Source organism: Oncorhynchus nerka, linkage group LG5, assembly GCF_034236695.1.
Source record: "Oncorhynchus nerka isolate Pitt River linkage group LG5, Oner_Uvic_2.0, whole genome shotgun sequence".
In the NCBI taxonomy this organism is placed as follows: Eukaryota; Metazoa; Chordata; class Actinopteri; order Salmoniformes; family Salmonidae; genus Oncorhynchus; species Oncorhynchus nerka.
The window spans coordinates 53,136,959-53,149,425 of NC_088400.1; the positions used below are offsets into that span (position 1 = coordinate 53,136,959).

Here is a 12,467-nt window from a genome sequence, read left to right on the forward strand (position 1 = left end):
TGATGACTTTAATGGTGATTGTGTATCCCCATTGTAACTACATATTCTCCACTTTCTCCCTCCCAGACATGATGAGCTGCTGGCTAAGGGAGGGTTGTACTGTGACATGTGGATGAAGCAGCAACATGCCCAGGACTCAGACTCAGCCTCTGACACAGAAGCCAAAGACAAGAAGTCTGAGAAACTACAGCCCCCATCAGTCACTGCAGGCCACAGGAGCCACTGAGGATAGAGTGAGAGGTTCAAGGATATGTAGACATTGTGAGGAGACGGACGAGGGACGCAGGGAGAGGATTAGATACCTCAAAAGGCTGTTTTGTCTGCAATTTTTTAAGTTATCTGTCCATTGAGGTTAATTCGGTTATGAGTGAAGTTAAGCCCCACCCCAACCCTCTCTGCATGTTACGGGCAAGTCTAGGGGCCAAATGTCCGCTCCCCTTCCAAAATGTGAAAGATGCGAACACTTGCAAAATCATGATTTCTCCAAATGATCAGTGGCAAAAATCTGTGCACCTCGCTGTTGTCACATCCCACAGTCTGTTGACATACACTACGATACCAGTTCTGTTACATGCGTCTGTCCACGAGAGATTAGTGCCTAATGAACACGACCAGGACTCCGCATAATCCGTCCTCTTGAAGTGACAGCAAGTCCAAAGTAGACTAATACCTACCCTTAAGCGCAGGTATAGGCAGTTTGGCACAGTGTCTCACAAAACTTAGAATTGTTGACTAATGTTTAGGGGTAGAGAAAAGTATTAGTTTTATTTACAGCATCTACAGGTTCATTGTAAATTATAGATCTATATATTTTTTACTACACCCACTTTTTAGCTTATGAGACGGATCATTTTTGTTAGCTACTATACAAGCAATAGACTTACATTATACTTAATAGACAAATGAAGCGATTCAGACCGATGTGAATGGTTAACAAAAAAATCTGTTTCACTCTAATTGTTTTTTGTCTTAGTACAAAGGTATGCGTACAAGAACTTCAAAATCAAATTTTGGTTATTAGTAAAAACAGATATTTAGTCTGTATTTGGTCCATTTAGCATCGAAACTGCATCAGTTTTACTCCAAATAGACTTGGGCATTATCATGTACTGTACAGTCTAGGTGTTGACTGATACATACAAAATTAGCTGGCTGTAACTTTTATTTGTCACCAATGGTGATCAATAAGAACTACTGGCAGTATATTAAAGAGAACAGAGTCGATGGAAAAGGAAACCTTTATCTATGAATGAACTCAGAATTCTCAAACCTTTCTATGCTGCTACCCGTTTTGCGTAAAGAACTACTGTTAGTGTATCTTTATTTTAATGGAAGAAATTAGTCTGTATATTTGAATTTGTAAATATCTATGCCTTGCATTCCCAATGCAGTGTGGAGTTTGGCAATATCTGTTGATAATCACACTCCATTTACAGTATGTATTGTCAAATTCTGTTTCATTTATTTTTTTAAAGGGCCATAAGGGAAGATCTATCCATTTAACTGAACTTGAGTTATTTGAGAGAGAATGGGGACTTCATATCTACGTGAAGTCCTTAGAGTTACGAGTTTGGGGTTGAATTGGAAACTGTCTGCATTACTCAAGGGAACGTGAAAATGGACATACTTACCATCCATATATTGCACAGCAGACTACATCATGAAAAGTTATTTCAGACTGAAATAAATAGATGAATCCCAAATGCATTTGTGACTACAGAAGTAATACCAAAGAGCTAGAGTGGTTTTGCTAGCAAATCATTGCTCTACCACTACAGCAGTCAATCATTTGTAGGTGTACAAAGTGTGCAAACTGGTGCAGTCAAATAATGTACACTAATGCCCATGAGTTTAAATGTTCTGTGTCAATGAGTGACATTGACACCACAGGAGGTTGGTGGCGCCTTAATTGGGGATAACAGGCTTGTGATAATGGCTGGAGTGGAATAGTATCAAATACATCAAACTATTGGATTCCATTTGTGCCATTACAGAAATGCAACATTTTTGTTCTGATAATAACTGCTTTGACACAATGTCAAACTCTTTTGTATGTGATTTGGGGGCATAGTTTGTTTTGTAGTGTGGTGTTTGCCTTTGTCACACTTCCAATGTGTGTGGCATCAGGCTATGCTTGGATGTCAAATACATAAATGGTTTGTTTTTTCTTTGTGTATATGTTAATAAATGGTATAATTAAAGATATATTATGACGAAGTGGGCTCTGTTTTTACTAATTTACCATATTGCTAGATTTAGATTATTAGACAACCTTTTGTAGCCATTTAGTACATTGCATAACTGTTCCCGCCCTCCTGTCTTGTCAGCCATCACGACGGGGGTTACTGCTGTGCTAGCTAGCCTGAGTAAAACCAGGCGCCGTTTTATAGCTATTCAGCTAGATTTTCTCTTTCTTCTATTTGGCTAATGTTGGATAGACATCATGGATTTCAACGAAATGTTTAGTGAACGAACATTACAATTTTCTGACTTTCAGGAGTTTACGGTAAGTTGGCCTGTCAAGGCGAGTGACGCTAGCTGAGTTGGCTAGTTTAGGTAGTGAAATATGACAGCAAACGGGTTGACGTGAGTTTGACATATTTGGTAATAATCGCATTTTAAATAGGTATACCAGGTTAAACAACACGTGCTGTATGCCTGTCTTACAATTGAACATCAAAACACGGCCAAGTTAACGTTTAACGTTACATATTGTACAGTATTGTACTAGCTCGCGCGGTAACGTAGCTAACGATAGCTATATGTGAATGTGGTTGTTCTGGACTTAGCTTCAACTTCATGACTTGTCACCAAACGTTAACTGTTACCTCGTAAAACGGTAGCCATCAAACCCAATGGGATAACCGAATATAAGAGTTTGTGGGATAGTTAGTTAGCTAGCTAACTTATTCCAACCGTGTTGACATGACTTGCTTATGTAAAGTTAGCTAGCTAACGTTATTTCAGTTTCGTTTTTGTCGTGAAATTAGGCCCTTCGCTCAATGAACTCTGATCTGCCTTCACAGTTTCTTCCTGGACATCAGAAACTGTCTGAGAGAGTGCGGAAGCGATTGTACTATGGCCTGGACCAAGACGGCTCTCTAGATAACCTTTCCTGTCCTGTTACAGGTTAGCTATTCTGTCTGTTAGGTTGTGTCCTGTCCATGTGTGACTGTTGTTTATTATGTTGTGAATTTGAATGATTGATTCATATGTTCTGAATATGATTTCTAGACATTGCTGTGGAACTCCTTCAGAAATCTGCCCCTAGCCCAATTCGAAAACTGCACAAGAAATATGCTGCTCATGTCGCGAGGTATGTTGTCCAGTGAATGTTGACACTTGTTATCCTTTTTTAGCATGTAATGGTCTTCATAACTTAATATAGTTGGTTTGTTTTTCAGGGAGGCGTGCATCTCTCCGTGTGCCATGATGCTGGCCCTGGTCTACATCGAAAGGCTAAGACACAGGAACCCCGAATACCTGCAAAAGATCTCCTCCTCTGACCTCTTCCTTATCTCCATGGTATGTGGGCCAAAGGTTGCATGCATCTCAAATGGCACCCTATTCCCTTTGTAGTGTACTGCTTATTGTCAGACCAAAGACCTGCATTTCACTGTTAGTCTGCACCTGTTGTTTAAGAAGTATGTGACAATATTTATTTGATTGATTGGAATAGGGTGCCATTTGGGACTCGCAGGTTGTCTCGTTAGAATTCGGCAAAGGCTATTTAGCCTATGTGATAAGCATTAGGCCATCTGACCAGAATTATGCAATGGCCATGTGGGTGACTGAAAAGCACAGGTCGTCTCGCCAGAATTAAGCCACGGTTATGCACGTGATGGGCACAGAACAGCTTGTTATGAAAATGGGCATCTATAATTGCTGGGCATGTAGGGCCCAGACCCATATACTACACCTAATTCTTGTTCAATTTAGAATTTCCCGCAGCCACCCGCAATGTGCTTTTTAGACCAGGAGTAGGCTTAAGTGTGTGTCTGGAAAATGTTTTCAAATCAAATCACATTTTATTTGTCACAAACTGTTTACAGCAGGTATAAAAGATGCAACAAAATGCTGACGTGATAGCTTCTTCAACAATGCAGGACATCAGTCAACAACAATAGTCACTGTAGTATGTGTGTGGAGAAAGATGCAAACACATCTAGCTTTCTATGACATATGGACTGATCTTAACCTCTTAATCCTGTTTCGCCTTTCCTCCAGATGGTTGCCAGCAAATATTTGTACGACGAAGGGGAGGATGAGGAGGTGTTCAATGACGAGTGGGGGGCTGCTGGGAAACTGGACGTCCAGACTGTCAACACTCTGGAGATGAATTTCCTCGATGCTATTGTAAGTTATACGTAGTATTACATTACCAGCCTCAGAAATTAGGTATCTAACTGCGCATTCACTTTTTCTCAAGATGCTGATAGAAAGAAATCATATTTCTCCACTCTTGTTTGAGTCTAAATGTTTCCTACATTTGGTGTATCATTTTACTGCAATAAATGCTATGTTCCGCATGGGGTTAATATTCAGGCTTTGTGAGAGGTTATAGACCTAAAGTCAGTGTCCAGATTTCAGTATCCTTTTAACCCATCTGAAGAGTGGGCTACAGTTCCCTTGAAGTGTCATATGCCTATTTTAAAGTATAGCATAACACATAACATAACTGACACTGTTATCATCCTCTTTTACCACTTTACCAAATCTTTCCCAAACATTACTTTTCTTGCCCCGCCTTTTCTTTATTTTCAACTCTCCATTTCGTAGCTTTTCTCTTATTGTCCTTTTTGCTTCACTGGATCGCCATGAACTTTTTTCTGTTCGGCCCCTTCCCAAAATAATTTTACAATTGGGGTGTAGGCTATTTGGCGCGTGAATCTGAAAAATGGCAAGAGAAGTACAGTTGCAAAAACCATCAAGTGCTATGATGAAACTGGCTCTCATGAATGAGGGCCGCCACTTGAAAGGAAGACCCAGAGTCACCTCTGCTGCAGAGGATACGTTCATTAGTTACCAACCTCAGAAATTGCTACCCAAATAAATGCTTCACAGAGTTCAAGTAACAGACGCGCTCAACATCGTCTGTTCAGAGGAGACTACGTGAATCAGGCCTTCATGGTCGAATTGCTGCAAAGAAACCACTACTAAAAGGACACCAATAAGAGAATAAGAGACTTTCTTGGGCCAAGAAACATGTGCAATGAACATTAGACTGGTGGAGATCTGTCCTTTGGTCTGGTGAGTCCAAATTTGAGATTTTTTGTTGTTGACCTCTGTGTCTTTGTGAGAAGTAGTGTAGGTGAACAGATGATCTATGCATGTGCGATTCCCACCCTGAAGCATGGAGGAGGTGTGATGGTGTGGGGGTGCTTTGCTGGTGACACTGTCAATGATTTATTTAGAATTCAAGGCACACTTAACCAGCATGGCTACTACAGCATTCTGCAGCGATACGCCATCCCATCTGGTTTGCGCTTAGTGGGACTAGTCACAGGACAATGACCCAAAACACACCTCCGGGCTATTTGACCAAGAAGGAGAGTGATGGAGTGCTGCATCAGATGACCTGGCCTCCACAATCCCCCGACCTCAACCCAATTGAGATGGTTTGGGATGAGTTGGACCGCAGAGTGAAGGAAAAGCAGCCAACAAGTACTCAGCAAACAGTATGTGTGAGCTCCTTCAAGACTGTTGGAAAAGCATTCCTCATGAAGCTGGTTGGGAGAGTGCCAAGAGTGTGCAAAGCTGTCATCAAGGCGAAGGGTGGCTACTTTGATTAATCTCAATTATAAATATATTTTGGTTTCTGCACGATTCCATATGTTGTTTTGATGTCTTCACTATAATTCTTCAATGTCGAAAATAGTACAAATAAAGAACTGCAGCTTAGAGGGAAGATTGCTAGCACACACACGTCATCCACACAATATTTCATGACCCTAAACCCACCCGCCCGTGGTTATAACCACAGGGACTGCAGGTTGTGTCAACTCACTCATCACTAATATTTAAATCCCATTGTACTGTATTTGTATGGACATATAATATGCAATCTGACAGCTGCTCTCACTTCTGTGTTTTAGGAGTGGAGCCTCTTCACTGAGCCAGGGGACTACTTTGGCATACTGAATCAACTAGAAACCAGGTTTGTGATTGTTGTCATTCACGTAGATCGTTTTTCGTGCTGGTGCAGGTTTCCCCATGGGTGATTTAAAAATATATATATATATTTTTCCAATGTATTGTTGGACATTACTTTAATGTAAAAACACCAGCAAATCATTTCCTAGTGATTTTAATTCTGGAACTCTGTTCCAAAGTATTCCTATGCATAATAGAGAGAGATACAGTATATGTGATCGTATACAAATCTGTGCAAGATTTGAAATTATTGCTTTAGTCAAATATATCTGTTTGGCCTTCTTGTAGTCAATTTGCAGTCTACAAAATATTTGTAATTATGTTCCGACCCCCTAACCATCAGCTCAAGAAAAAATCTGCCTGTGTGTCGGGGTGGGCGGATGTGTCTGTGTGTGACTCCTAATGCATTAGAACCATTAGAAACACAAGAAGCTATGAAGGGTTCGGAATGTCATAGAGACTTCTATTTTTGTAAGCCCCATGACTTTTCAGGGAATAACTAAATTAGTAGTGTCAAGTTCTTGTGGTAATTTGGCTGATAGATCTGATACAGAGCTGCTAGTTCAAACAAAGGGTTGGTCATGTGTGTCACATGAGCGTAGTAAACATGAGCGTTGCCAGACTCTGTTCTAGGTCCATCTCTCTTTCTCTGTTTGCATTGAGTGTGGACTGTGTGTGTGTATTAACTCTGGCCTGTTGTGACTCCAGTATTGCAGAGAACCAGGGGATGAAGCGAGGCTGGTTCACCTACACTGACCTCTGTGTGCTTCTGGAGCAGGCAGCGTGGCGACAAGCACTGACGGCCATCTACCTGCACTTTGCCAAGGTGAGGAGTGGTCAGAGGACAGGGCAGTGGGGTCCACAGTGCGCTGAAGGACTGAGTTGTGGGTAATCCTCAGTATGGGCACACCGTAGCAGAACATTTTGAAATGGACAATAGCATTTCTTATTTGACATGTTCAGGTAGTATGTTTTCTCCTGTTTTGTGCCGAATGGACACAACACTAGTCTCAGAAACGCCCCTGAAATTAACATGTCAATGTCATGGAAATTCTTACACAGGGACACTCGAAGTCGAGCTTAAATTAATCCGTGTTTATTGTCAGCGTGCTGGAGAGGATTCAACAAACTCAATACACCATAGTGAATTTCTGTTAGGAGCTCTGCTGTGGCAGTCCTAGCAGTTGTCTTATATACTGCTATACACAGACAAGTTATATTTGCATGATTTAGCATAATTAATTCATCATTACAGTTTTGTTTAATTTATGTGACTGATCAATATTGGTTCATACATGTGACAGACCAATACCTCACGAGGCTTCTTCTCTCTAAGCTGAGACCTTGAAACTGAAATATCTTTCTTTCTCATAACAAGGTCTGAGCGTACTGCCAAATTGTAGATACTGATAAGTGAGGATTTGTTAAATCAGTCACTTACATGAACACAAAAATTGGTTATTAGAACAGCACATGAATGAACACAGAAATTAGTTATAAGAAAAGCACAAGTATAACATTTCCATCACATCAATTTCTGAAAACTGCTCATTGTAGAAACCCACAAACGATGTGTTGATTGAAAGAAGCAACACTTTTTAAAGTAGTTAGTTTGGGAGGAAAGGAAAAACACACTGAAAGAAATCCACTAAATCCACGTCCTCACCTCTCTCTAGGTGACCTGCATGCTGGGGCTGGTGTATTTGACCAGTGTCGCAGGCCTTATCGCCACCAGCCTCCCCAGGAGCAACCAGCCCCTGTCCCCAGTCAGCCAAGTCCACCTGCCTAGCTCCAGCCTCTCTCCACCACCACCACTAGGCCTGCTCCCAGTCCCAGAGACCCCAAGTCCAGCATCCGACCTCCCTCGCTGCTGCGTCTTGGGCAACGACAGTCACAAACGCAGACCTGGCACTCTCCACACCCACGACAACCACGGCTCGCCAACCACCTCCCAGACCTCTATACTGTGTCTATGGGGCTCTCTCCTCACTTCCCTAAGCCACACTGACCCACACCCCCAGCCTGACACTGAACCAGCCTTGTCCGCCTCCTCTCTGCACTACCCCGGCTGCCCAGTTACAGTGGGGAGCCTCCCTCCTGGCTCCATCCAGTGCGGCCCATCGAACACCTCTGCTCCACTACTTGAGCCTGGAACCCCTGGTCACCCCGCAGAACCGTGGCTGGCCTCTGCCCCCCTCCTCTACGGAGCCATCCCGATGCTCCTGGACTCCCGTCTGACTGGCATGGCAACCCTCCGTGTCGGACCCTGCTGCCCACAGTTCATGCTGCCCATCGAGAAAGCCCAATCTCTTCTCATGCCCAGCTAGACACAGACGGACAAAACAAGCCACTATCGTTACCCTGCAATGACTATGACGCCGGACTCCAAATTAAACCAACCGATTTTTCAGAATGCGTCTGTTGCAGTGAAAGGATTAATTTTGTTTTGTATGTGCATTTTTTGTTGCATATACTGTCTAAATTTGAGATAAGGCCCCCTAAAGGTGAGTAGCACATTTTGTACAGTGGTTTGCCAGCTGAATTGGTGTAAATAAGTGAGATGAACTCATAACAGCGTGAGATCTGAGTTCTGTGCTCAGACCCTCGTATCTTTTCTAACGTATCTTTTTCAAAGGAGGTTGGATCACATCGCTTTACAATGGGTGTTTCCAAAGTCAAGGAGGTGTTTGAGGTCTAGAAGGTGTGTACATGGCAAACTTTCTTGTTTGGTTTAAAAAAGACACAAAAACATGTCGTAAGAATGGCTACCATACCCACACAGCGTTTGTTACTACCTAGTCTTTGGCCTGGGTACCAGATTTGTTTGTGTCATCATTCCACTCACATTCCATGTTTGGCATGACAAAGTGGCATGATGGAAGAAACAGACTGGTACCCAGGCTACCTACTCTTTACCTATGCTTCAAAATGGGGGCTTGTGGGAGTTGGGCTAAGTCAAGTTTTTAGTTGGAAGAGTTAAGTTTTGATGCGACATCATAACTATTTGAGAATGTGTTGAGAAAGTAAGTTGTCTCCACAAAAGCAAGGCTGCTTTCTAAGTCAGTACTGTACTGTAGCGCTTTAAGAAGGGAGGCAATTTAGCCTGGTCCCAGATCTGTTTGTGCTCTTGCCAACTCTATTTCTGTCCTTGTCAAGCCAAACATTGCATGACAATGAGTGAGAAGGAGTTGGATTGATGGCACAAACAGACTTGCACTCAAGCTAGAGACAACTAGCCTACATTTGATTTGCCATGGAGTTTTTGGGTTATTATTCTCTCATTTACTGTAGTTGTTATTTTAAAAAATGTCAACATATTTTTGCACAGATGGCTACTGGTCCCTGCACTGAACAATAGTAGAGATGTAATGCTTTTTTATTCCAGTGAAAAAACAGTAAACATTCAATTCATATCTCGGTTTGGCTACCCCTCAAGTCGTGTTCATTAGGGCACATCATAGCGAAATGCTTTACACCACTTCGCAATAGTAAACGAAAATAGAAGTTTCTTATTGGACAAGGTCAGAGAGCCCCCCCCTTTTTTTGGGGACATTTGTTTCATTTCCTGCCTACTGAACATGACCCTAAACTCAGAAAGCACTGGGGGACAGATGGAACTATTTATTTTACCATGATAGAATGCAGTGGCTTTCTCTAATTTCATGTTTGTACAACAATGCCACGCAACTGAAATAGGTCATAACCAGTTTACTGTTTTGATGTTTTTTTTAAATAAGAGTTTTGAATATGATTGAAAATGTATCTAATGAATGCGATTTTCATCCAATTACCCTTTTCATGGAAACAGTTGTATTGTGCAAAACATCACTTTTTTTTAAGTAGAAATGTCTGTTTTTTTAATTTATGCAATTAATTAGTATCCCTCTTTAACATACCAATTTGGTTGGGGAGACCTGACAACATTAAAAACCACTCAATCACTCACTCGCATACAATTTGTCTTCTCCACCCGCTCAAAATTGGAAAATGTCTTCTTTCTCCATAGATTTACTTGAATGGATATGTCCATTATTGAATGGGGATGTAAATTCTAGTAATACTATTTCAGTCTCTCATCCCTGAAAAACAGTTGGCTCTTCTCATATTGTTCTACTCAAGATAGAAGGTTCTTGCTAGGGAATTTGATATTTGTACATATGACTTGGTTTTACATTGACACCTTTCTTACAAAGCCAGGAGGCACTGTGGTCCCTAGGACATGAACTCATGAAGTTTGGCTTTTGTTGAATTGCTGAAAACATCTAAATAAAACATTTTTCAAATCAGACATAGATTTTGAAGCACAATATCCTTAAATTTTGTAAACAATGTGTAGAAATCTGTTAAAAATAATAATAATAAAATGCTTGACTCTTAACCAAAAAAAAATCATTTGTCATTTATGCCTGTATTGCTGTTCACATGGTCCACTGACATACAGTATGTAATGTGAGTTGTCAACATTGAGCTATTAATCTCACAATCTGGGCACGCGCACACACACCCTAGAAAGCAATACGCCATTTGAGCTGACATCTAAGAACTGCAGTCACACAGGCACTGATCTACATGTGTAGTGTCAAGCAAGCATTAACCTGGTCACAGATTTGTTTGGGCTGTCTTGCCAATTCACATGGTCTTTATCAAGACGACACAAACAGACCCGGGACCAGGCTAAGGCACTGTCACCTAAGCCACCATCTTTGTCTCCTCAAACTGCATTGGAGCAGAATATATGGGGTTCCTGTTCTGTGGGCTGTATTCACAAAGCGTCTCAGCGTAGGATTGCTAATCAAGGATCAGGTTACCTCTGTCATCTAAAAGCTAAGCGAAGGACCCTGGGACTAAACACCACCCTCTGCAACTGGATCCTGTACTTCCTGACGGGCCGCCCTCAGGTGGTAAGGGTAGGTAACAACATCCTCCACGCTGATCCTCAACACGGGGGCCCCTCGGGTGCGTCCTCAGTCCCCTGCTGTACTCCCTGTTCACTCACAATTGCATGACCAGGCATGACTCCAACACCATCATCAAGTTTGCCGATGACACAATAGTGGTAGGCCTGATCACCGACAACGATGAGACAGCCAAAAGGGAGGAGGTCAGAGACATGGCCGTGTGGTGCCAGGATAACAACCTCTCCCTCAACATGATCAAGACAAAGGAGATGATTGTGGACTACAGGAAAAGGATGACCGAGCACGCACCATTCTCATCGACTGGGCTGCAGTGCAGCAGGTTGAGAGATTCAAGTTCCTTGGTGTCCACATCACCAACAAGCTATCATAGTCCAAACACACCAAGACTGTTATGAAGAGGGCACGACAAAGCCTATTCCCCCTTGGAGACTGAAAAGATTTGGCATGGGTCCTCAGATCCTCGTAAGGTTCTACAGCTGCACCATCAAGAGCATCTTGACTGGTTGCATCACTGCCTGGTATGGCAACTGCTCGGCCTCTGACCGCAAGGCACTACAGAGAGTAGTGCGTACAGTCCAGTACATCACTGGGGCCAAGCTTCCTGCCATCCAGGACCTCTATACCAGGCGGTGTCAGAGGAAGGCCCTAAAAATTGTCAATGACTCCAGCCACCCTAGTCATAGACTGTTCTCTCTGCTACCACACGGCAAGCGGTACCGGAGTGCCAAATCTAGGTCCAAAAGGCTTCTTAACAGCTTCTACCCCCACACCATAAGAATCCTGAACAGCTAATCAAAGGGCTAACCAGACCCCTATTTTATGTTGCTGCTACTGTTTATTATCTATGCATAGTCTCTTTAACTCTACCTACATGTACAAACTCAGCAAAAAAAGAAAGGTCCCTTTTTCAGGTCCCTGTCTTTCAAAGTTAATTCGTAACAATCCAAATAACTCCACAGATCTTCATTGTAAAGGGTTTAAATACTGTTTCCCATGCTTGTTCAATGAACCATAAACAATTAATGAACATGCACCTGTGGAACGGTCGTTAAGACACAAACAGCTTACAGACGGTAGGCAATTAAGGTCACAGTTATGAAAACATAGGACACTAAAGAGGCCTTTCTACTGACTGAAAAACACAAAAAGAAAGATGCCCTGGGTCCCTGCTCTGTGTGAACGTGCCTCAGGCATGCTGCAATGAGGCACGAGGACTGCAGATGTGGCCAGGGCAATAAATTGCAATGTCCGTACTGTGAGACACCTAAGACAGCGCTACAGGGAGACAGGGCGGACAGCTGATCGTCTTCTCAGTGGCAGACCACATGTAACAACACCTGCACAGGATCGGTACATCCGAACATCACACCTGCAGGACAGGTACAGGATGGCAAC

At 42.5% G+C, this 12,467-nt stretch overlaps 2 protein-coding genes across 3 annotated transcripts in view; both read left to right on the forward strand.

Moving 5' to 3' along the window:
- Positions 1-2,217, forward strand: part of LOC115129616 (ATP-binding cassette sub-family B member 6-like) — a 38,981-nt gene extending 36,764 nt beyond the window's left edge. For both annotated transcript variants that reach the window (XM_029660181.2, XM_029660182.2), the window contains exon 20: positions 67-2,217. In XM_029660181.2, coding sequence (XP_029516041.1) covers positions 67-226 — 160 coding nt within the window. In that variant the 3' untranslated portion in view covers positions 227-2,217. The remainder of the gene's footprint in view (positions 1-66) is intronic.
- A 97-nt stretch (positions 2,218-2,314) lies between these two features.
- Positions 2,315-10,441, forward strand: LOC115129619 (protein CNPPD1-like). Its single transcript, XM_029660186.2, has 8 exons — positions 2,315-2,506; positions 3,027-3,129; positions 3,235-3,316; positions 3,405-3,525; positions 4,228-4,356; positions 6,096-6,157; positions 6,862-6,979; positions 7,830-10,441. Exons 1-8 carry the CDS (start codon positions 2,444-2,446, stop codon positions 8,478-8,480), a joined length of 1,329 nt encoding a protein of 442 aa, XP_029516046.1. The 5' UTR covers positions 2,315-2,443; the 3' UTR covers positions 8,481-10,441.
- The last annotated feature ends 2,026 nt before the right edge of the window (positions 10,442-12,467 follow it).

What these genes read in the sequence shown, in the direction of transcription:
- LOC115129619 (XM_029660186.2), top strand. Translation starts at nt 2,444, where the DNA reads ATGGATTTCAACGAAATGTTTAGTGAACGAACATTACAATTTTCTGAC. An exon ending in TATGCTGCTCATGTCGCGAG is followed by an intron (nt 3,317 to 3,404) that starts GTATGTTGTCCA and finishes TTTGTTTTTCAG; the next exon opens with GGAGGCGTGCATCTCTCCGT. An exon ending in TGAATTTCCTCGATGCTATT is followed by an intron (nt 4,357 to 6,095) that starts GTAAGTTATACG and finishes TCTGTGTTTTAG; the next exon opens with GAGTGGAGCCTCTTCACTGA.